The 23,097-nt window shown below is 54.1% G+C and overlaps 1 protein-coding gene across 1 annotated transcript; it reads left to right on the top strand.

Moving 5' to 3' along the window:
* Positions 1-5,131: 5,131 nt before the first annotated feature.
* PTPRH (protein tyrosine phosphatase receptor type H) lies at positions 5,132-22,951 on the top strand. Its single transcript, XM_039244088.1, is given in 19 exon segments — positions 5,132-5,182; positions 5,889-5,922; positions 6,118-6,384; positions 8,449-8,715; positions 10,114-10,380; positions 11,333-11,602; positions 12,293-12,592; positions 12,931-13,197; positions 15,248-15,326; positions 15,449-15,489; positions 16,724-16,740; positions 18,984-19,064; positions 19,448-19,538; positions 20,052-20,125; positions 20,218-20,352; positions 20,672-20,794; positions 21,003-21,163; positions 22,147-22,282; positions 22,391-22,951. Coding segments are annotated over 19 exon segments (2,769 nt in total). The 3' UTR covers positions 22,499-22,951.
* Positions 22,952-23,097: the final 146 nt, after the last annotated feature.

Below are 23,097 nucleotides of genomic sequence, written 5' to 3'. Positions count from 1 at the left end.
GTGGGTTCAAGTCCCATGCCGGGCCTCCTATCTGTGCTGACAGCTCAGAGCCTGGAGCCTGTTTCAGATTCTGTGTCTCCCTCTCTCTCTGACCCTCCCCTGCTCACACTGTCTCTCTCTCTCAAAAATATTAATAAAACATTAAAAAATAAATATTTAAAAATTTTTTTTAAAAAGAAATTACTTTTTCCTCCATGTTGTATTTTTTTTTTTGAGAGAGAGGGGGAGAGAGAGTCCCAAGCAGGCTCCAAGTCGTCAGCACAGAGCCCGACACAGAGCTGGAAGTCATGAACGGTGAGATCATGACCTGAGCCGAAATCAAGAGGTGGATGCTTAACCAGCTGAGCACCCCCAGGCACTCCAGTTTCCTGCTTTCCATATTATAGTACATGTGTGTAAATGTTACCACCGGGTAAAGTGGAACAAAGCTCACACGGGACCTCTTGTACTATTTTTCACAACTTCCTAGGAGTCTCTAATCATTTCAAAATAAAGTGTTTAAAAAAATTTAGAACTTTGTTCATCAACAAAACAAAACAAAACAAAACAAAACACCCCACCAAAGATATTTTCCTTCCTTCTTCTTCTTCCTCTCCCTCTTCCTTCCCTTTTGAGACGTTTCAGTCCTGAAGCCATTTGGCGGGACTGAGCAGTGCAGGCGTCCACGGTGGTGGCTCATCATGGGGGTCAGAGTTCAGGCAGGGTGAGGGGGGTGCTCACAGGGTGGGCAACTTCCTGTGCAGAGTCAGAGACATTGAGCGGGGCCCAGGGGCCTCTGCAGAGGTGAGGAGTTGGTGGCAGAAAGGGGAACAGGTCACATACAGTAGGTTGCTCCGTTAAGTACACGCGAGCTAGTCCTACGCTATGAGAGAGAGGAGTTAATAATACAGAGACAAAAAGCGAATGAGCCACACGTGAAAAGATGCTCACCATCACTGGTCATTAAGGAAATGCAAATCAAGACCATGAGATACCACCTCACGCCCATTAGGATGGTGACCATCAAAGAAGAAACTCAGAAGTGCTGGTGAGGATTGGAGAAACGGAGGCCCCCGGGTGCCGTCGGTGTGAATGTAGAATGGTTCAGCCGTGGAACACAGCATGGCGTTCCTAAAATAATTAAATGCAGAATCACCATACGATCGAGCAATCCCACTTCTGGATACATACCTGAGATAATTCAAAGCGGGGTCTCGAAAGGATATTTGCACACCCAGATTCAAAGTGGTGTTATTCACAATATCCGAGAGGCGAGAGCAGCCCAAGTGTCCGTCAACGCGTGAATGAATAAGCAAAATGTGGAGTATTCTGTGTACATCCACATGGTTGGTGATGAGTTGTCCCTAAACCTAATGGATGACCCCTCACTCCTCCACCCACGCTTTTGACAGAAGAGCTTGGGTCACCATGCCCTTGAGCCTCCTGGGGGTTCCTTCTGCAGGCTCATGGGGGTTCCTTGCAGAACTGAAGGGCACTGTGCTTTCTGGGGTTTGTGGATGAGCTTGGGGTGGATGAAGGAGCCAGGAACTGTCTGATGTCTTGCTCCTAACAGGCCTAAGTCCCCACTTTGCAGCTTCCATCCCGGTCAGAAGCTTAAGAGTGGAGGCTCAGACTCCAGCTCCGTCACCGAGAAGGGAGGTCCCTGAGGGTCCAGGCTCAGATGTACCTGCACAAGACCAGTTGTGTAAGGAGAGCATCCCAAGTGGTACTCACTGCACCTCCAGAGACCTGGAATGTTGTGGGTGCACTTGAACCCAGACTGTGTATGAATTCTTCGTGTGGGTGGAACAGGACAGAGTGAGCAGGTCCAGGGAGACCCTCTGCATGTCTACAGGTGACAAATGACCCTCCCTAGGGATGACCCTGCCAAAGAGAAAAACAAAGCTCATTGCATTTGTTGCCTGGGCTGGCACAAGAAAACCACCAACTGAGGGCTTCAAGCAACAGTTCTGGAAGCTGGAATTCTGAAATCAAGGTGTTGATCACCTCTCTTTGGAGCCTCGAGAATCTTTTTTTTCCTCTTCTAGCTTCTGGAGATTTGCTGATGATCTTTGCTGTTCCTGGGTTTGAAGACACATCACGCGGATCTCCGCCTCCAGCTTCCCATGGCATCCTTCCTGTTTGTGTCCAAATGTCTCTCTCCTTCTGAGGACACCAGTCATCGGATTTAGGGCTCACTGTAATCCATGTGAGCTCATCTTACCCTGGTTACATCTGCGAAGACGCTATTTCCAAAAAGGTCCCGTTCACAGGCACCGGGGACCTTTGTGTCACAACACAATTCAGCCCGCAACAGTCACTGAGTTGAGGATTAGCAAAGACCCCTCCCAGATTTGAGGCGAGAGTAGGAGGTGGTAAAGACGGTGCTCCAGTGGAGCACTGTGGGAGCCGACACTCCCATGGCCTCGTTGAGACTCACGGGCGGTGCGTCCACAGGTGACATGTGGTCATCTGGCTCCCATGAAGAGAACAGGAAATGATGCCCATGGGCCTCCTGACTCACAGATCAGGGGTGGGGAGCCCCAGACTGACATTCCCTCCCAGGCTTCTAGCTTCTGGGCCCTAGTTCTAGAGAACAACGTCCTTAGCAACCAGGTCTGTCCAGATGTGGTGCAGGTACTCAGCGATTTGGAAATGCTGACCATGTCCCCTCTGTTAGTGCCCAATCCAGTGACAAACCAGGGGATGCAGGGCCACTCCATGAACTCTGCCATCCCGATCTGGACAGCTCCTCTGGGCCCTGACCATCCGCCTTACACCTGCAGGATCCGGTGGTGTGAGCCAGGTTTCATCAGTGAGGTCCTGAACACCTCAGGGACATGGGTCATGGTGGGGGCTGGAAAGAGGGCCTGGTACACCTTCACCGTCCGGTGAGAAGGAGTGGAGTCAGCAGTGATACCCACGTCAGGATTTGGCACTTGTGGGCTTGTAGGAAGGCGCTGCTCTGGGCCTCATTCCGAGGAACTGGACAGTTCATTTGAGCTCAAGGGATGGAGCCCTGTTGCTAGGGAGTGTCTCTCCTTAGCAACAGGGATGGGCAATCACCACGTATTCCTGATCTACCTCTGAGAGTCAGAGCTTTAGAAGACAAGAAATACCCTAAAGTATCCACATCCAAGTTCCTGGTCCAGACACAGCCAGCTCTGAACTGTGGCCTCACCCCAAAGACTCCACTCGCCCTCTGCCTACTGGGTCCCCTGGGCTAGGAGGATGTGACAGGTGGGAGACCCAACCTCAAGGGCACTCACTGGAGGAAGGGGGTCTGGGAGGCTGAGACACATACCCCTTCACCAAGTGAGGATGCCTACAGGTGCTTTGGGGCAGAGAGCGGGTGTGGGGACATTCCCAGGACCCTCCTCACTTCCCTGCTCCCAACACGGTCACGGATTTGCACAAGGAAACTGTGGTGAAAGGTCCCCACAGACCCCCAGTCTCATCTCTACATGTATTCGGTCCAGTGGGCCCCTGGGGGACATCCCCAGGGACAGCAAGACCTGGGGACATCAGGCCAACCACACAGGCAGGACCAGTGACGGTTGCTATGAGGTGCAGGCCCTGGAGCCCGGGACTCTGCACACCTGTGGGCAGACAGGAACAATGTGACCAGTTATGCACAGAGCCTCCTCGCATCCTCAGGTGAGATGGGTCCCCTTCTTCCTGGTGGGAGTTGAGGTTTGTCCTTGGGTCAATGGGAGGGGAGTGGACTCCAAATCCCATCAGGCCATGGGGTCATGCCTTGCTAAGCTTCAGTGATACAGAGAGTCCAAGGGCTCATGGGAACTGTAGTCTGAAGGGATCTGTTGCATGTCCATTTGGGAAGGACAGAAAATGAAAGCTAGAGAGGTATTTTGATTTTGGAAAGAAGAAGATGGGCTAGACCTCCAGGATCTCAGATCATTCGCTCTGGAGGAGGTCACAAGGTGGTTGGTGGTAGGAATGAACAGAATCAGTAAGCCAACAAAAATACCCTGAAAACCTCTTCTGGACACTGGAGGTCTTAGGGATGACCCAAAAATAGGGGCGCCTGGGTGGCTCAGTTGGTTAAGGGTCCAACTCCATCTTGGCTCAGGTCATGATCTCACAGTTTGTGGGCTTGGGCCCCACGGCAGGCTCTGCACTGACAGTATGGAGCCTACTTGGGATTCTCTCTCTCTCCCCTCTCCGTCTCTGCCCCTTCCCTGCTCACACACACTCCCTCACAATAAATAAATAAACAAACATCACAAATAAATAAATGTGGCTATGATTTATTAGGTATTTTAAAAGGGCCGGCCATCGTTCTGAGATTTTACACGTACGAAGACATTTCTTATCCACAGTATGTTGATAAGTGGACGTATCTCCTTTTTTACCGCTGGGGAATCTGAGTCACTGTGAGTTTAAGCCACTTGGTCAAGGTTACAGGTAGAACAGGGTGGGTGAGACAAATATGCAAATACTAACAGTTTGGCGTCTTGTGGCAGAAAGAGCACAGGGTTGGAAGGCGTGGGACCCAGTGTGGTCCTACTCTGACTGCGTCCCAAGGGAGGGGGAGGAGGGAGATTGTGGGAGGACAGGAGGAGGGTGCACCTGGTGGGGGAGGGGTGGCTCATATGCAAAGTCTGGTGATGGGGTGATAATGGACGGGGCTCATACTGTGAGGGCTGCCGCGCTGCGGGGGCAGGGAGGTGACGGGGCCTGAGTCGGTGGGCAGAGCCCATGCATGGCAGGACAGGGGATTAGACCCAGCCTGGTCTGTCCCCGTGAGACATGGAGCCGGAGCTGTCTCTTTCCCAGGGCTGGCACGGCCCGACCATCCAGGACCTGCTCTGTGCATTCACGGCGGCAGCCGGGGGGAAGAGCCCCTTATCCAGGCGATCTCGGTGGGGTAGCGTGAGGGGAGGCAGAGGCCAGAGGGGAGACCCCATGGCCAGGGAGGGGGTGCAAGAGCTCAGGAGCGTGCAGAGGTGAGCGTGCAGAGGTGAGGACCAGGGCTGACGGGTGGGGCGGGGCTGGGAGCCTCCACTTCCTCCTCCTCCCTTCCCACCCTGGCCTGTGGCCTCACAGCTAAAGGGGAAATCCTTGCGTTTAAAGTCCAGCAGGTGGAAAGTCAGGGCTGGGACGCCTGGGTCCCTCTGCAGTGTCTGGAGACATGATGGGGACCTGAGGGGGCCTCGGGGCCTGGAGGAGCCTGGTGCTGCTGGTGAGTGTTCCCAGACGGGGCCGGGCCGCTGGGGTCCTGAGGGAGTAGGGGCTGATGGAGTCCTGGAGAAGGAAGCAGGCTTCTGGGTTGTCAGGGAGCCTCACACCTGGGCTCACAGATACTGCTGTCCTCTGTGAGAGTGAGCTCTGGTTTCTCACAAGAGTCAGGTGTGTTCACAAAGACCCTGGAGTACAGGCCCCAGCCCCTCCTCCCTCAGACCCAGGAGTCCAGGCCCCCAGCCCCTCCTCCCTCAGACCCAGGGGTCCTGACCCCCGGCCCCTCCTCCCTCAGACCCAGGAGTCCTGGCCCCCGGGCCCTCCTCCCTCAGACTAGGTGTCTGGCTCCTGGTCCCCAACCTCAGTATCTTCCCCCATTACCACTTTTTTGATTAATTACAAAGCCATACTTTCCCGACCGTGTCACCACTCTCTCCTGGCCTTATCAGTGGAGCCCCGCCCCTGCCACACGGCCCCCCCAGCACATACACACCCAACAGAGATAGATGGACTTACAGTGACCTTTGTTAGAGCAGCGCCTTGGGGAGGAGACAACTCACAGTGTCCCTCCTCTCCCTCAGGCCCCAGTGACTCCCAGGGTAGGGCAGAGGAAGAGGGTCCCTGGCCAGCCCCCCGCCAGCCCCGCATTCCCCCGTGGGCCAAGGGAGATGAAGCCCAGAGTCTGACTCTCCCCTCTGTGTTCTCCCCAGAGCCTGTGCAGCTGGACAGGGGCCAGGGCGGCTGGTGAGTGAGCCCCGCTGTCGGCGGAGAGCTTGCGCGGAGCCGCTGTGAGCTCTGGGGAGGCGGTCTCACGGAGGGCTCGGTGACACACGGCCCGCACTCCTGGAAGGGGTCCTTTCTGGCCTCAGGCAAGAGTTGGGGGTCGGGGAAGGTGCAGTGCGGACCTTCTCTGCTCACACCCTGCTTCCTTATTCTCAGCCCCCAGCCCCGGCAGGGACGCGAATGCGGAGGCCCAGAGCCCCGGCCCCATCACCCTGCGGCAGCAGGTGCCCTCCGGCCTCGAGGGGGGACACTACACCCCCTGGGGCCTGCGGCCAGGACAGGATGGCAGAGCTGAGGCCTGGCGCCTGGCCGACGCCAGTGTCATGGAGGACAGCCCCAGGCCGGGGTCTCTGCGTGATTTCTCCACGTGGGCGCCGCAGGATGCGACCAGCAGCTCCCAGGGGACCCTCCAGAACAGCACAGGTGAGAGGCAGCCACGCTCCGCACGCCTTCTTTTTCTAAAATGTGGCCGGCAGCGATGAGAACGTGGCACGTTCTGTTGTCCAAGAGAAATCGAATGGAAGCTGAATGTGTAAATTTAGGTTTTCTATCAACCAATTTAATGTTTGTTTATTTATTTATTGAAAGAGAGAGAAAGAGAGAGAGATGGAGCATGAGCGGGGGAGGGTGAGAGAGAGGAAGACTCAGAATCTGAAGCAGCTCCAGGCTCCGAGCTGTCAGCACAGAGCCCGACGCAGGGCTCGAACCCACAAACTGAACCATGAGATGGTGACCTGAGCCGCAGCCGGACACTTAACAGACCAAGCCAGCAGGCGCCCCAATGTCAACCAGTTTAAAAACAAGTAAAAAGAGGGATGTCTGGCTGGCTCAGTCTGTGGAGCGTGCGACTCTTGATTTTGGGTTTGTAGGTTTGAGCCCCACATGGGATGTAGAGGTTACTTTAAAAAAATAATAAAATCTTAAAAGTAGTCAAATGAAACATGTGATATTAATTATAAAGTGAGAGTTTACTTACCTCCATAGATCCAAAATATTATCATTTTTTAAGTTTATTTATTTTGAGAGAGAGAGAGAGAGAGAATCCCAAGCAAGGTCCTCTCTGTCAGCATAGAGACCGACTGACACGAGGCTTGAATCCACAAACCGTAGGATCATGACCTGAGCCAAAACCAAGACTCAGACCATTAACTAATGGAGCCCCCCAGGCGCCCTTCATCCATTTTTGAAAGTAGGCTCCACGCCCAACCTGGGGCTTGAACCCACACCCCCAGGATCAAGAGTCGCATGTTCTGCTGACTGAGCCAGCCAGGTGCCCCCCAAATATTAACATTTGGACACGCAGTCGACATAGAAAGGGACCAGAAGATCCTTTACATACTTAACCTCATACCCGCTCCTGGGAGCACAGTGCGTGTCTGAGCACATTGTTGCAACGGTGCTCAGGAGCCACGCGAGCTTGTGGGGTCCCCACCCCACTCTGCACGGTGCCAGCTTTCAGCCCCCTAACCCTGTGGGAAAGGTGAGGGGAGGACTAGGAGGTCTATCATCCTACACTGGGAGGTCCCAACCCCAACCCTCAGAGGTGCACCTAGTGACAGGGTCCAGGGGCTTGGAGACACCGACAGATTTGAGACCCAAGACAGTATAGTCACCAGTTGCAAAGTGGGGGTGGGGTAAGACTTAGTCACTGTCCTCATGTGAATTTTCTGTTTGGGCAGACAACACAGTGCTCCTGGCTTCAGGAAAACCCTCGAAGGTTCCTCAGGTCCCACCTCCTGTTTCCTTCACTTTTGTTCAGCTGGGGGAGGGGGATTGGAATTGGTTGAGAATCCACAGGAGATGGTGCAGGCAAATCTGGCCTCCCTCTGCGCACTATGAGATGTGGGCACTCTGACCCTCTGACTCTTCTCCGGGTTCTCAACCGTGTTATAGTCTTGAGGATGGAAGCCCAGATCACCAGCTCCATCACTCTGATGTGGACAGTTGCCCCCCTCTAAGCTGCACTGGCCAATATGGTAGCCTCGTCCCTGTCCCCCGTCATGTGTGGCTACTTATAATAGTTCATTAGAAGGGAAGATTCAATCTCACATTTTAGGTGCTCAAGACCTCAAATGAGGGCATCCCGGTCCCCCTTAGTATCCCACGGGGACACTGCCTCTCATACTGGGCCCTGGGAGAGCATTTCCGTCTTTGCAGAAATTCTGTTGGAAAGTGCCGGGCTAGACCCTTGCTACTCAAAACATGGTCCACGGCTGGGCAGCACCAGCGTGCGCCGAGAACCGGCTGGACATGCAGAGTCTGGGACTCATCTCAGACCGACGGAATGAGAGCCCGAATCTTAACAAGATCCCCACTCTTACATACAGGCACTGATGTTTGAGAAGCGCTGGTCTAGACCACACAGCCTGCCTCTCCTGGGACCAGCAGTTGAGGCAGGACTGGGGACTTTGAGGGCTAAAATGTCCACTGACTGTTCCCCCGATCTGCTCCCTCGCTGACACCGGACCCCTCTCCCTAATTTCTCAGACCCCAATCCCGTCAGGAACCTGAGGGTACAGGCTCAGACCACCACCTCCATCACCCTGGTCTGGGAGACGCCAGATGACCCTGACTTCCAGAACTACACCTACTGGATCCGGTGGACTGGGGCTGATAGCAAAACTGAGACCCAGAGCACAAGCAGCACCAGCTTCACGGCGGACGGACTGCGACCCGGGTCCTTGTATGAATTTGCTGTGTGGGCAGAGAAACATGGAGCCAACAGCACCGTGACGACTTGCGAGGCCACCACAGGTGAGAGCGCCCTGTTGCTTACTTTCTGTCTCTCTCCCCTTCCTAAGGAATGTTCATTTACAGTTGAGGGAGCATGGGCAAGGGAGGAGCAGAGAGCAAAGGGACAGAAGATCCGAAGCAGGTTCCGCACTGACAGCATGGAGCCCGATGCAGGGCTCACCCTCACGAACTGTTAGATCACGACTTCAGCCCAAGTCGGACACTCCACCAAGCGAGCCACCCAGGTGCCCCATCTCTCTCTCTCTCTCTCTCTCTCTCTCTCTCTCTCTCTCAATGATTGGTGATGGGCGGTGGTGAAGAAGTGACAGGGCAACAGAGCAAACTCTCTAGCCCACCATCTCTTTGGGTCGCGTGGAGCAGGAGACGAAGAAAGAACATCACATGCTCTGAGCTGGGATCAGTCAGGATCGTGGACCCTCTAGAACACAGATCTTAAGACTAGGGGTGTCTCTCCTTAGCAACCAGGACTGTGTAGGGAGCATAGGCGTGTTGCTTCAACTGTGAGGACCTTAGGTACGATGCAAGGTGGACACTCTGACCCTCAGACTCTTCTCCGGGTTCTCAACCGTGTTATAGTCTTGAGGATGGAAGCCCAGATCACCAGCTCCATCACCCTGACGTGGACAGTTGCCCCCCTCTAAGCTCCACTGGCCCATATGGTAGCCTCGTCCCTGTCCCTCGTCATGTGTGGCTACTTAAAATTCAGTTCACTAGAAGGGACATTTCAGTCTCACAGTTTAGATGCTCACAATCCCAGATGAGGGCATCCCGGTCCCCCTCAGTATCCCACGGGGACACTGCCTCTCATACTGGGCCCTGGGAGAGCATTTCCGTCTTTGCAGAAATTCTGTTGGAAAGTGCCGGGCTAGACCCTTGCTACTCAAAACATGGTCCACGGCTGGGCAGCACCAGCGTGCGCCGAGAACCGGCTGGACATGCAGAGTCTGGGTCTCATCTCAGACCAACGGAATGAGAGCCCAAATCTTTTTTTTTTTATGTTTTATTTATTTTTGAGAGAGAGAGAGACAGTGTGAGCAGGGGAGGGTCAGAGAGAGAGAGAGATACAGAATCTTAAATAGGCTCCAGGCTCTGAGCTAGCTGTCAGCAGAGCCCGACGTGGGGATCAAACCCACGAACCATGAGATCATGACCTGAGTCAAAGTCGGCCGCTTAACCAGCTGAGCCACTCAGGCGCCCCGAGAGCCCGAATCTTAACAAGATCCCCACTCTTACATACAGGCACTGAAGTTTGAGAAGCGCTGGTCTAGACCACACAGCCTGCCTCTCCTGGGACCAGCAGTTGAGGCAGGACTGGGGACTTTGAGGGCTAAAATGTCCACTGACTGTCCCCCGATCTGCTCCCTCGCTGACACCGGACCCCTCTCCCTAATTTCTCAGACCCCAATCCCGTCAGGAACCTGAGGGTACAGGCTCAGACCACCACCTCCATCACCCTGGTCTGGGAGACGCCAGATGACCCTGACTTCCAGAACTACACCTACTGGATCCGGTGGACTGGGGCTGATAGCAAAACTGGGACCCAGAGCACAAGCAGCACCAGCTTCACGGCGGACGGACTGCGACCCGGGTCCTTGTATGAATTTGCTGTGTGGGCAGAGAAACATGGAGCCAACAGCACCGTGACGACTTGTGAGGCCACCACAGGTGACAAGCTGCTGCTACTTGTTTTGTTTATCTTTTTTTTTTAAAGGTTGGTGATTGGCGGTGGTGGAGAACTGACCAGACAGCTGAGCAAACTCTCTAGCCCCCCATCTCTTTGGGTCGCGTGGAGCAGGAGATGAAGAAAGCACTTCACAAGTTCTGAGCGGGGATCAGTCAGGATGGAGGACTCTCTAGAATAAAGACCTTAAGACTAGGGATGTCTCTCCTTGCAACCTGTGTAGGGAGCACAGGCGTGTTACCTCAGCTGTAGGGGCATTAGGTACTGTGGAATGTGGACACTCTGTCTCTGTGACCTTTCTCCTGGCTCCCAACTGTATCATGATCTTGAGGATGGAACCTCAGGCCAACTGCTCCATCACTCTGATTGGGAGGTGCCCCCTGGGCCCTGGCCTTTGGGATGACACTTATTGGGTCCAGCAAACTGGACGGGAGGACAGAATTGAGACCCAACATTTAGCCAAAACTTCAGTTTCATGGTAGAGGGACAGAAAGCTGGGACCCTGTACACATTTTCTGTGTGAGCAGAAAAGAATGAATTCTGTGCTGCTCCAGAAAAGAACCCCAGCATTTCCGCAGATGACTAGCATCAATGCCTACTCTCTGTTTCGGTGAGAGGTTTTAAGAACCAGCAAAAATGGCACCTCCTTTGAGTTCTGGGATCCAGCCACCATCTTTATGATCTCACTGAGCCGAATCCAAAACCTAAGTCCACAGGAGAGACGTGGCCTTTCCTGGCAACACGCCTGTCTAGGAGCCTGTTGCTGAGCACAGAGATGCAGGCGTCCAGACCCTCCCCCCTCACTGCCCACCCAGGTTCCAACTCCAGGAAGTGCTCCTTAACAAGTCTGGCTGCAGAAGAAGGAGGTGCATCATCGTCTTCTGGATTCTTGTGGACCAGGGATAGGATATTCTGACTCTTTTTTCCTTCTGCCAGTCCCCAATGCAGTGACGAGTCTCAGTGTGCAGAAGCAGACCAACAGCTCCATCACCTTGAGCTGGACAGCTCCCATGGGCCCAGATCATTCTCCCTACACCTACGGGGTCTCCTGGGTCAGGGAGGGTACCAGTGCCATCACCACCCAGGACACCCCAGATACTGGGATCGTACTGAAAGAACTGGAAGCTGGGACTTTGTACACCATCACCGTCTGGGCAGAGAGGAATAAGGTCAGAAGTGACCCCAGGACTGTCAGTGGAGCCACTGGTGAGACTCAGACGGGTTCTAGACTGAACCGGTACTGTTGGGATGGGGGAAGGGGAAGGTTGGGGAGAATTTGGTGACCCTATGTAGCCTCATTGGACCTTGAGATTGTAAGTCTGCCTTCTAGGAAGTCTGTCCTCGGCAGTCATGGCTTTCCAATTACGAGGTCTGTCTTTGGGGATGCAGAGAGTCCCTGACCATCCAGGACCACCCCTCAGGAACCCAACAAAGCCGGAAGACAGAAGGGCACAACTCATCCCAGTATACTAGCTGATCCCCAAGCAGCCCACCTCTCACCCTACACAGGAAGGGTCCCAAGCATGACAGGAACCAAAATTACCCCAGGAACTAGGTTCACTGTGGGCGCATGGAGCCTGGAACTGTTTAGTTTTTGTCCATTTTGGCTAAGAAGACTAAAGTCAACAGCTCCGTCTAGAAAGAAGTGTCTGGAAGTAGGGAAGTTCCCTGCCTCCATCTGCTCACCTTAGAAAGGTGATGTTTGGGACCCAGGGGTATAGACTCAGGATAGAGGGGCCCCATGTGACTCTTGTCCCCACCTGGCCTCTTTTCTGCGGTTCTCACTTCTCAGGAAGTGGACTCTCTGGTGACTGAGGCACTGGGGAGGTGAGCAGCCTCAGGCGCGAGGGCTCTTGAGGACACGCCCGCCCCCTTGAGCTTTTCTCATCTTCTCAGCTCCCAACATGGTCACAGATCTGCACAAGGAAACCCAGACGAACAGCTCAATCACCCTGCGGTGGAAGGTCCCCACAGACCCCCAGTCTCAGCTCTACACATACGGAGTCCATTGGGCCCCTGGGGGACATCTCCAGGGACAGCAAGACCCTCAGGGATATCAGGCCAACCACACAGGCAGGACCAACGACAGTTGCTATGAGGTGCAGGCCCTGGAGCCCGGGACTCTGTACGCCTTCAGCGTGTGGGCAGACAGGAACAATGTGACCAGTTATGCACAGAGCCTCCTCGCATCCACAGGTGAGATGGGTCCCCTTCTACCTGGTGGGAGCTGAGGTCAGACCTGGGGACAATGGGAGGGGAGTGGACTCCAAATCCCATCAGGCCATGGGGTCATGCCTTGCTAAGCTGCAGGGATAGAGTCCAAGGGCTCATGGGAGTTGTAGTCTGAAGGGATCTGTTGCATGTCCATTTAGAGAGGACAGAAAATGAGAACTGAAGAGGTATTTTGGTTTTGGGAGGAAAGGTTGGGCTAGTTCTCAGAGAACTGGCACCACTGGTGCGAAGTGGGGGTGGGGTAAGGGATGGAAAGCCACCCTGTATGGCTCCTACTGACTCCTCCTGTCCTCTCCACCCAGCCCCGAACCCGGTCACCATCACATCCTGCGTCAGCACCTCTGGGGGCCACGGGGTCATCTTGACCTGGTCCTGCCCCGTGGGAGGTTACGAGGCCTTTGAGTTGCAGGTGGGTGGACAGCGGGACTCCCAGAATGGATCTTCCTGTGGGAGGGGCGTGTCCGTGTGGGATCTCCAGCCAGCTCAGTCCTACCCCGCCACCGTCACAACCGTCTGGGATGGAATGAGGGCCCCGTCTGTCCCTGTGACCTGCTACACGGAGAACGCAGGTGAGCAGATCCCCACCAAGACAGAGCTTCGCTGAAAGCCTCTCTAGATCACATCAGACTCCGTTATGAGGGGGTCTTACTTACACAAGGGATACTTTGTGTTTCCCGTTTGCTTTGTTTTCTGCTTTCTTTAAAACAGCTTTATTGAGATATAATTCACATATCCTACAATTCACCCACTTAAGGTGTATGACTAATGGCTTCAGTACATCCACAGCACAATGCCAACCCATTACTCTTACAATATTTTCATTACTCACCTTCCTATACCATCAGCCCCTATTCTCCTCACTGTCCCACCAACCTGGCATAGGTAATCTCAAATTTATCTCCCGTCTCTACAGATTTGCTTGCTTTTGACATCTCCAAAAACTATCATCATCCTTCTGTGATGTCTATCATCAGTCTTCTGTGGCTGGCTCCTCTCACTTGGTGACCCTTTTCTAAGGTTCATCAATGTAGCATGTATCAGTGCTTCATTTCTTTTTATTGTTAAATAATATCCCACTGTATGGAGAGACCACATTTTGTTTATCTGTTAGTCTGTGGATGCATTTGGGTGGTTTCTACTTTTTGGCTATTATGAGTAGTGGTGCTATGAACATTCATGCACCATTTCTGTGCAGAAAGGAACTTTATTTCTCTTGGGTATATCCCCAGGAGTGGAGTTGTGGGATCAGATGGTTAACTCTGTGTTTATCTTTTGGAGAACTGCCAAAACTTTTTCCCCAACATGAATGCACCATTTTCCACCCATCAGTGGCGAATTTGGGAGAAGTACGAGCCTCATAATTTAAAAAACTCTGATCATATACCTTTGATCATGGCCATAAGTTTCACTGGGCTCCATCTGTCACTTTCTGTGAATCAGGACCTCTATAAGATTGGGTCTCTGGGGGCGCCTGGGTGGCTCAGTCGGTTAATCGTCCGACTGCAGCTTAGGTCATGATCTCATGGTTCGTGGGTTCGAGCCCCGCGTCGGGGTCTGTGCTGACAGCTCAGAGCCTGGAGCTTGTCTTCGGATTCTGTGTCTCCCTCTCTCTCTGACCCTCCCCTGTTCACGCTGTCTCTCTCCTCTCTCTCTCTCTCTCAGAAATAAACAAAACATTAAAAAAATGTTAAAAAAATAAAAGATTGGGTCTCTGGTCTGGAGAGAGATGGCAGGTTGGGGCAATGATAGATGGATGCCACTCCCAACTGGGCTTCCTTGCTACTGCACAGGAAAGTCTTTTATGCTTAGCAGAGAGGGTCCCTGTGAGGAAAGATGCCCTTGTCCAATTCAGTGGGACCAGGTCAGTCAGGGGAATGGGCCTCCTCACCAGGCTGTGTAAGACCCTTCTAGAGCCTGTTGACAGATCCTTGCAACCAGGATTGTTGGAAAGCTGCTTCCTGGGGCCACGGCAGCTAATGGAGGAGGCTGTGGGCTGGTGTCTGCCCCAAGATCAGCTGTCTAAGGACACACCCTGGGGGTCTGTGCCCATTAGAGCCTGGGGCCAGGACCTTAGGCACCACCACGGCAGGGGCGCCCTTCCGTTAGCAAATAGAACCTCTGAGAACATAAGCCTTCATTCTGGGGAGAAACATCAATGCCGTCAATGCCAGACTGTGGTTTCTCAACCTTGACGCTATTGGCTTTTGGGGATCGGTCAGTCTTTGCTGTGGGGGCTGTCCTGTACTTTGTAGGATATTGAGCAGTACCCCGGCCCCTACCTGCTGGATGCCAGTGCACCACCACTCCCATGGTGACAACCCAAAGTGTCCCCAGACACTGGTGACAAAATCGCCCGCGCCGAGAATCATTAATCCAGGCCACGGAGGGGAGGAGTCTCTGGCAGCCAGGTTACCTGAGCAGATGATGTCTTTGGACCAGGCTCCTGGGGAAAGCTGGGTGGGAGGTGGGGCTCCATCCAGAGGCTTTCCCCCCTCCTTTCTCTGCCCTCGCATCTGCCCCATCGGCACTCTGTCACAGTCTGGGTGAGGACAGAGGTAGGAGAGACAGGTCGCCAGCGGATGAGGCGGACTCCAATGGTGCCCACGCTTCCTATCCCAGGGGTCATTGCTGGAGCCATTGTCGGTGTGGTCCTGTTCCTCATCCTGGTGGGGCTGCTGGTTTTCTTCCTGAAGAAGAGGTAGGAGTCCTCACAGGGCTGACTGACCATCTGGGGGTGAGGGTGGGGGTGCAGGGAGAGGGTGAGGACCCCTGGATCCAGCCTGACTCCCTGCGTCTTCCATTCCCATGTCTCTTTCCCAGGCACAGGAAGAGACAGAGGAAGCCAGCACCCAGGGGTCTGGGCTCCAGGTAAGCAGAAGGTGTTGGGAGAGCATCTGGAAAAATCATTCTCAGGTCACATCAAGGCGTGTTTTCTGGTCACTGGATAGGTCAGAGGGTGGGCTCAGTGAACCCACCCACACAATGACCTCTGCCCCACGGATCACAAGCCTTTCATCGCCCCCTCCAGCCTGGGCAGGGGCTCTGGAAGCAGCTCCAGCTCTGGGGCTACTTGCATCCAACAACATATTCACTCAGCACCTGCATAATCTGTCAGGCACTGTTCTAGGTGCAGAGCGCACAGTGGGGTAACAGACTCCTGCCTTCATGGCGTTGCGTTCAAGCACAAGAAGTCGTTAATAAACAAGATAATAGAGATTGTGATACAATAGGCAGTAGAGCAAGAAGTGGGAATAGAAAAGGTAGAAGGATATTTTGTTATTTTTCCTTTTTGAGAGAGAGAGAGAGAGAGAGAGAATCCTAAGCAGGTTTCATGCCCAGCACAGAGCTCAGTGTGGGGCTCCATCTCCCAACCGTGAGATCATAATCTCAGCCGAAAGCAAGAGTCAGACACTTAACCTCCTGAGCCACCCAGGCACCTCAGAAAAGGTAGAAGAGGGGCGCCTGGATGGCTCAGTTGGTTAAGTGTCCGACTTCGGCTCAGGTCATGATCTCATGGTCCGTGAGTTCGAGCCCCGCCTCAGGCTCTGTGCTGACAGCTCAGAGCTTGCAGCCTGCTTTGGATTCTGTGTCTCCCTCCCTCTCTGCCCCTCCTCTGCTTGTGCTCTGTCTCTCTCTCAGAAATAAATAAAACGTTTTAAAAAAAGAAAGAAAAGAAAGAAAAAGTTAGAAGAATATTTTAGATAGGCTGTTAAAATTAGAGAAAATTGTAGGCAGGATGTCCAGATAAAACCATGCTAAGAAGATGACTAAGAGGAAGTCATTTGTGCACTGACTCATGTGCGCGTCTTGGGAAATGGAGTTCCAGGAAGAGAGACCAGCAGGTGCCAAGGCCCTGGGGCAGGAGCATACTTGGAGTGTTTAGAGGATGTTGGGTATCTCAGGGACTAAACAGAGTGGCACCAGAGTGCCACGCAGAGGAAGGGGTCCAAGAAGAAGAGAGGACCAGGCTGTGGAGTTAAGTGCTGCTGAGCCGTCACACCAAGGAGGGATTGAGAGGTGGCCTTGGAATTGAGGATGAGGAGGCAGATAAGAAAGGGGGACTTTGGGTAAAGAGGTCATTCCCCTGCGGAGTAGTGCTGCAGACACCAGGCGTTGGTGACATGGAGAAATGAAGAGAAAACCGGTCCGCAGAGGAGTTTGAAGGTGCATGGGCTGTTTTGTCAGGTTTTGTTGTTTGGGTGTGATTAAGCCGGAGGCTCCTCACAGAGCCCATGAGGGGAGTCCGCAGTACATCTCACAGGGCCACAGGGGGACTCGGAAGGCAGGGGAGGGTGGGGAGGTGGGGAAACGGTTTTGGTTTCCGCGGGAAGAGATGGGCAACACCAGGCAAGTGCAATGCTTTGGGCGAGCGCTGGGGTGTACGGGCTGTCCCTGGTCAGGCTGTCCCTGGTCGTCAGGCGCCGGCCCTGGGGGCTGAGGGCAGGTGCATATAGGCTCAGAGTGTGAGAGCCGCACGGATCACGTGGTGGGTGTGTGGGTTTAACCACTGCTCAGGAAGGGGGCCGGGCTGGCCTCTAGCCCTGGCCTCCAAACTGGGTCAAGACAGTGTTTATAAAACTGTTTTAGGGGCTGCAGCTGCATGGGGTCAGAGACTTAAAAAAAATTTTTTTTAATGTTTTTTTTAAAATGTTTTTATTTATTTCTAGGAGAGAGAGAGAGAGACAGCGTGAGCAGGGGAGGGTCAGAGAGAGAGGGAGTCACAGACTGAAACAGGCCAGGCTCTGAGCTGGCAGTCAGCACAGAGCCCGACGCGGGGCTCGAACCCACGATCCGCGAGATCATGACCTAAGCGAAAGTCGGACGCTTAACCGACTAAGCCACCCAGGCGCCCCTTTAATGTTTATTTATTTTTGAGACAGATAGATACAGAATGTGAACAGGGGAGGGGAAGAGAGGGAGACACAGAATCCAAAGCAGGTTCCAGGCTCTGAGCTGTCAGCACAGAGCCCGACTCGGGGCTCGAACCCACGAACTGTGAGATCATGACCTGAGCTGAAGTCCGATGCTCAACCAACTGAACCACCCAGGTGCCCCTCTTTTTAAATATAAAAGAGAGATTAGCGTGTTTACCAGCCAATGTGAGAGAGGCGAGGGTAGAAATCCAGAAGGGAAGGCAGAGCCAATGCTGGAGAAGCTGGAGGGAATTGGAGCCCCCAGACATTTTAATTGTGCAGAATACAGATAACAGAGCATTCAGCCCCTGCCCACCGTTCAGATGTGCAGTTCAGCGGCATGAGCCACGTTTCCACTGTGGTGCCGAGGTCCCCACCGTCTGTCTCCAGAAATTTCCCATCTTGCAAAACTGAACCTCTTTCCCCATTGAACACACCTCCCCCTCCCTCTCCACCAGCCCCTGATGCCCCCGTCTGTTCTCTGTCTCTGTGGATTTGACTCCTCTAAGGGACCTCGGAGAAGTGGACTCACACAGTATTGGTCCTTCTGTGACTGGCTCATCTCAGCCAGCGTAACATTCCCCAGGTTCATCCATGATATGGCCTGTGTCCCAATTCCCTTCCTTTCTTTTTTTTTTTATGTTTATTTATTTATTTATTTTGAAAGATGAACAGAGAGAGAGAGAGTGAGCAGGGCAGGGGCAGAAAGAGAAAAGTGGGTGTGAGAGAGAATCCCAGGCAGGCTTGGCACTGTGTGTGCCAAGCCTGATGGGGGCGGGGCTTGACCCCATGAACTGTGAGACCATGACCTGAGCTGAAATCAAGAATCTGACGCTTAATTGACTGAGCCACCAGGTGCCTCATATTTGAAAAATTTAAAAACACTGAATTGATAGAAACCAAGAACAGATGTTGATTGCCCAAGGCAGAGGGTGGAGTATAGTTGAGTTGGGTGAAGGGAATCAAAAGAAACAAACAATGACAGACAGACAGACAGAAAGAGAGAGAGGAAGAAAGAGAGAGAGAGAGAGAGAGAGAGAGAGGGAGAGGGAAGGAAGGAAGGAAGGAAGGAAGGAAGGAAGGAAGGAAGGAAGGAAGGAAGGAAGGAAGGAAGGAAGGAAGGAAGGAAGGAAGGAAGGAAGGAAGGAAGGAAGGAAGGAAGGAAGGAAGGAAAAGGCGCCTGGGTGGCTCAGCAACTTTGGCTCAGGCCACGATCTCCCGGTTTGTGAGTACAAGCTCCACGTCAGGCTCTGTGCTGACAGCTCAGCTGGGGCCCTGCTTGGGATTCTGTCTCTCTCTCTCTCTCTCTCTGCCCCTCCCTGCTTGCTCTCTGTCTCTCAACATAAATAAAAATAAACTTAAAAAAAAAAAAGCCCTTTCTTTTATCCCAAGAGCACAGGGCCAAGGGAGGTTAACTCTGCCTTCCCCACAGCTTCCTGGAGAACATCCCTGCGCAACACTTTGCTGCCCATGTCATGAAGAATGAGGAAGACACAAACTGTGGCTTCACAAAGGAGTACCAGGTGCAGTGAGACTGAGGGGCGGAGCTGAGCCCCACGTGCCCACCCCAGACCTCGCCGCACCTTTTGGGGTTAAACACAAGCAGGGCCACCAATTTTCTTTGCTTATGCAAAAAACTTCAGGCACAGTTATGTTTTCGGCTGACACTATTATGGGCCCTTGGGTCAGCTCTAAAGTTTCCCCCTGATGTCTCTTCTCTCGCCTACCTCTCTGGTCCCCACTGTCCCCCAAGCTTCCCAAGTGCCCTACGGGGTGATGGTACACATTTTTGTGGGTGTTACAGAGTGCCAGGGCACGGGGGTGAGTGGGGTGGTGCTGAACGGGGGTGTCCTCTGAGGAAGATGGAGAAACTCCAATGCTCCCCCTTCTCTGCCTCTGCCTCCAGCAACTGGCTCTGGAGGGCATCGGCCAGTCTCAAACCGTGGCCTCAGCTCTCGAAAACAGCACCAAGAACCGTTACCGAAATGTACTGCCCTGTGAGTCTTTTTTAAAATGTTTATTTATTTATTTTGTGGGAGAGAGAAAGTGAGCAGGGGAGGGACAGAGGGAGAGAGGGAGACAGAATTCCCAGCAGGCTCCGCACTGTCAGCACAGAGCCCGACGTGGGGCTTGAACCCACGGACCGTGAGATCGTGACCTGAGTCAAAATCAAGAGTTGGACACTTAACCAACTGACTGAGCCACCCAGGTGCCCCTGTGCTGCCCTGTGAGTCTTAAGCCTCTGCTGACTTTACCACTGGCCATGACTTTGTCAGTCCGCCATGCCTGGCCCCTTCCCTTATTCCCTGTAAGACACAAAACCTCTTGCTGCCTGTGAGGGGGCCACCCTGGCCCATTCCTCCCTGGCGAGGTCAGCCCGCCCTTCTTAGTGCTCCCAGTGCCTGCGTGCCCTCGGCGTGACCTCCGTCCCTGGGTCTCAGTCTTGTCTCCATGCCTTTCTGGGTCTCCCACCCTCTCTCTGCTTCAGCAATGCCGGCCTCTTCCTCTAGATGACTGGTCCCGGGTGTCCCTGAAGCCCCAGGAGGATGGAGGCTCCGACTACATCAACGCCAGCTTCATACCTGTAAGGCCGTGGTTGGGAGCCCGCAGGGCATGGAGCACAGCTGAGCCGAGAAGGAGCGGAGGGGTTGTGACTTGCCTCGTTTCTTCCACCAGAGTCTCTGGGACCCCCACGAGTTCATTGCAGCCCAGGGCCCCCTGCCCCAGACGGTGGGTGACTTCTGGCGCCTGGTGTGGGAGCAGCGGAGCCGGGCCCTGGTCATGCTGACCAACTGTGTGGAGTCTGGCCGGGTGAGAGGCCCGCGGGGGTCTAGGCATTGAGCCCTGACCCCAGCCCGTGACCCTGCCTGGACTCTGATCCCACTTTCGCTGACTCCCTCCCACATGACCCCAGCCTCCTCCATTGGACACCTCCCCAGTCCATCCATTGGCCCATATAACCCAGTGGTCTTGAGAAGGAGGGGTCCTCCTGGCTGGGATGAGTCTACACTCAGCTGCCCGTGGGCCTTGCCTCATCACCAGGTACTGAGTACAAGAGCCCCAGTGTAGACAGGCACCAGGACAGGTTCTCTGGGGCCTCCCGTTCTCTGACCTCCCGGTCATCTCCCAGGTGAAATGTGAGCATTACTGGCCTCTAGACGCCCAGCCCTGCACATACGGGCAGCTCCAAGTGACTCTGAAGGGTGAGGAGGTGCAGGAGAACTGGACAGTACGAGAGCTGAAGGTCCAGCACGTGAGTCTGCCACACCCTGCTGGCCCCATGCTGGCCTCGATTCCTCCCCCAGGACCTTAGGGCAGTCGGCTCCTCAGAACCCCTCCTGGAGTCTAGCCTTCCGTCACTCTCTTGGGGACCACAGTGTGCCCAGGGATCCCCCCACCCGTTGGAAAACAGCCCACCCAGGGGTCTTGACGGCTCCCTCCCCAACCCACCCTCCCTCTAGATCCAAGAGCAGAAGACACTAGCTGTGCGTCAGTTCCACTACATGACCTGGCCAGACCACGGCGTCCCCCACTCCCCAGACCCCCTGCTGGCCTTCTGGAAGATGGTCAGGCAGTGGCTCGACCAGACCGCAGAGGGAGGCCCCCCCATTGTGCACTGCAGGTGAGGACCCACTAGCTCTGAGAGAACGGCCCCTGAGGGACTCAAGACCCAGGACCTTCTACAGGAGATGGAAGAGAGGAGGGGAATGCCCTGGGGGAGGAAGGGAGGAAGGGGTGAAGGGTAGCAGAGAGAAGCAGCCAAAGGTTTTGAGAAACATTTGAAACACCTCCAGTGCACGCCCGGGACCTCATCCCGCCCATCACTCTCCTGTCGTTGATACTGAAGGCTCTGTAGAGGAGGTTATGGGGGGGGAGGGGGCACCAAAGGGCTTGATCCAGAGTGGCCGACAGCCTCTGAAATGGGGGCTCTGGTTGCAGTGACCGTCGGCATTCAGGGAGCATGTACCACATGCCAGTGACATGACGGAAACCCCACAGCCATGGTCTTGCTGGTCCTCAGGGCAACCTCATGACCAAAAGGGTTTAGTCCCCATTGCAGAGCTGTGGAAACCTGGTCAGAAAGCTTCAGTCTTGGGTTCAAGGCTGATAATGAGTGGCCACGCTGATGCCCATGGTGGCATTCAAGTTCTCTGCTGAACCGTGTGCTAACACCTGCCCTGTCCCAAGACAGCGCCCCTGGAGGTGTCCCCACCAGGGGGCCATCCCTCCCCCCAAGCACGGAAGGGACTCCTGCGTAATGGTTAAGACGATTGATTTGAACCCTAAAAAGGAATGGAGCACTGGGTCATTCCACCATGTGGAAGAATTTAAAAAACATGGTGCTGAGTGAAATAAGCCAGACACAAAAGGCCACACATAGTATGATCCCGTTTGTGGGAGATGTCCAGAATACCTAGACCCACAGAGCCCGAAAACAGATTGATGGTCACCAGGGACCCCCATAACCCTCACTTACACTGGGTCCCCCAAGAATGCTATCTTGCTGAATAATATACCCTGATCCTGGGTGCTTCAAAAATAGATCTCTCCAATCAGCCAAGACTCCCCCTTCCTGTGGCCTGACCCCTTCTTGTCCCTGCCTAGTGCTGGCGTGGGCCGCACGGGCACCTTCATTGCCCTGGACACCCTGCTGCGGCAGCTGGAGTGTGAGCATCGCGTAGGGGCCTTCAGCTACGTGCGGAAGATGAGGCAGAGCAGGCCTCTCATGCTACAGACTGAGGTGATGGGGCTCCTGAGGGCACAGGGTGGGTGAGGGGTGGGGCTTGGGGGTGAAGCAGGCCTTGGCTCAGAAGGGCACCCCTCCCCCCTCCCCTGTCCCTCTCTGCAGGCCCAGTATGTGTTCCTGCATCAGTGCATCCTGCGGGGTCTCCAGCAGTCACGCCTAGCCCCAGAGAAGGGGGCTTTTTATGAGAACCCGGTGTATGAGAATGTCTAAGACACAGGAGTTGAGACCCCAGCCCCGCTAGACTCGGACTCTGGATCCCCACTTCAGCCCAGATTCCTGGAACCCTGGGAGAGCAGAGGGCTGGGGTCCCAGATGCCTGGGTCTTGCAGGAGGAGGGGAGGCCTGGGAGTCTAAACTGTTTCCCTGGAGGAGAGAGGGCAGATGGCAGTGGGTATCCCGGATTCCTGGTTCCTTGGAGGAGGGAGGGATGTGAGCTAGGATTTCCTAGTACTTGGAGGGAGGAGGAGGCCGGGGGCCTGCCTGCACTGCTGGATTTTGGGGAAGAAGAAATTAGTGTCTGGAACTCTAGCTACCCCAGGTGCAAAGGCAGACAGGATCCATCCCATCTTGTATTCCAGAAACCAAATCTGTCTTCTAGGACCTGAGATTTCCCCACACCCCACTGCATGTACATGTATTTTTCTTCTATCCCGTAATTTATTAAATCACTATTCTCCCCCGGAGATGCTTGCTATAGCGGATTTCTGGGTCTGAAAATAATATTGGGGTGGGAGTGGGGCTGGATTCCTGATGCTCAGGCACTGAGGTAAATATCCTAGGGAAGCGAGAGGGACCCACCATTTTGCACC

This window comes from Hyaena hyaena, unplaced genomic scaffold (assembly GCF_003009895.1).
Source record: "Hyaena hyaena isolate Hyena2069 unplaced genomic scaffold, ASM300989v1 scaffold_235, whole genome shotgun sequence".
Classification (NCBI taxonomy): Eukaryota; Metazoa; Chordata; class Mammalia; order Carnivora; family Hyaenidae; genus Hyaena; species Hyaena hyaena.
Note: the sequence above shows the minus strand (reverse complement) of the source record. Positions and strands in the feature narration are given on the sequence as shown.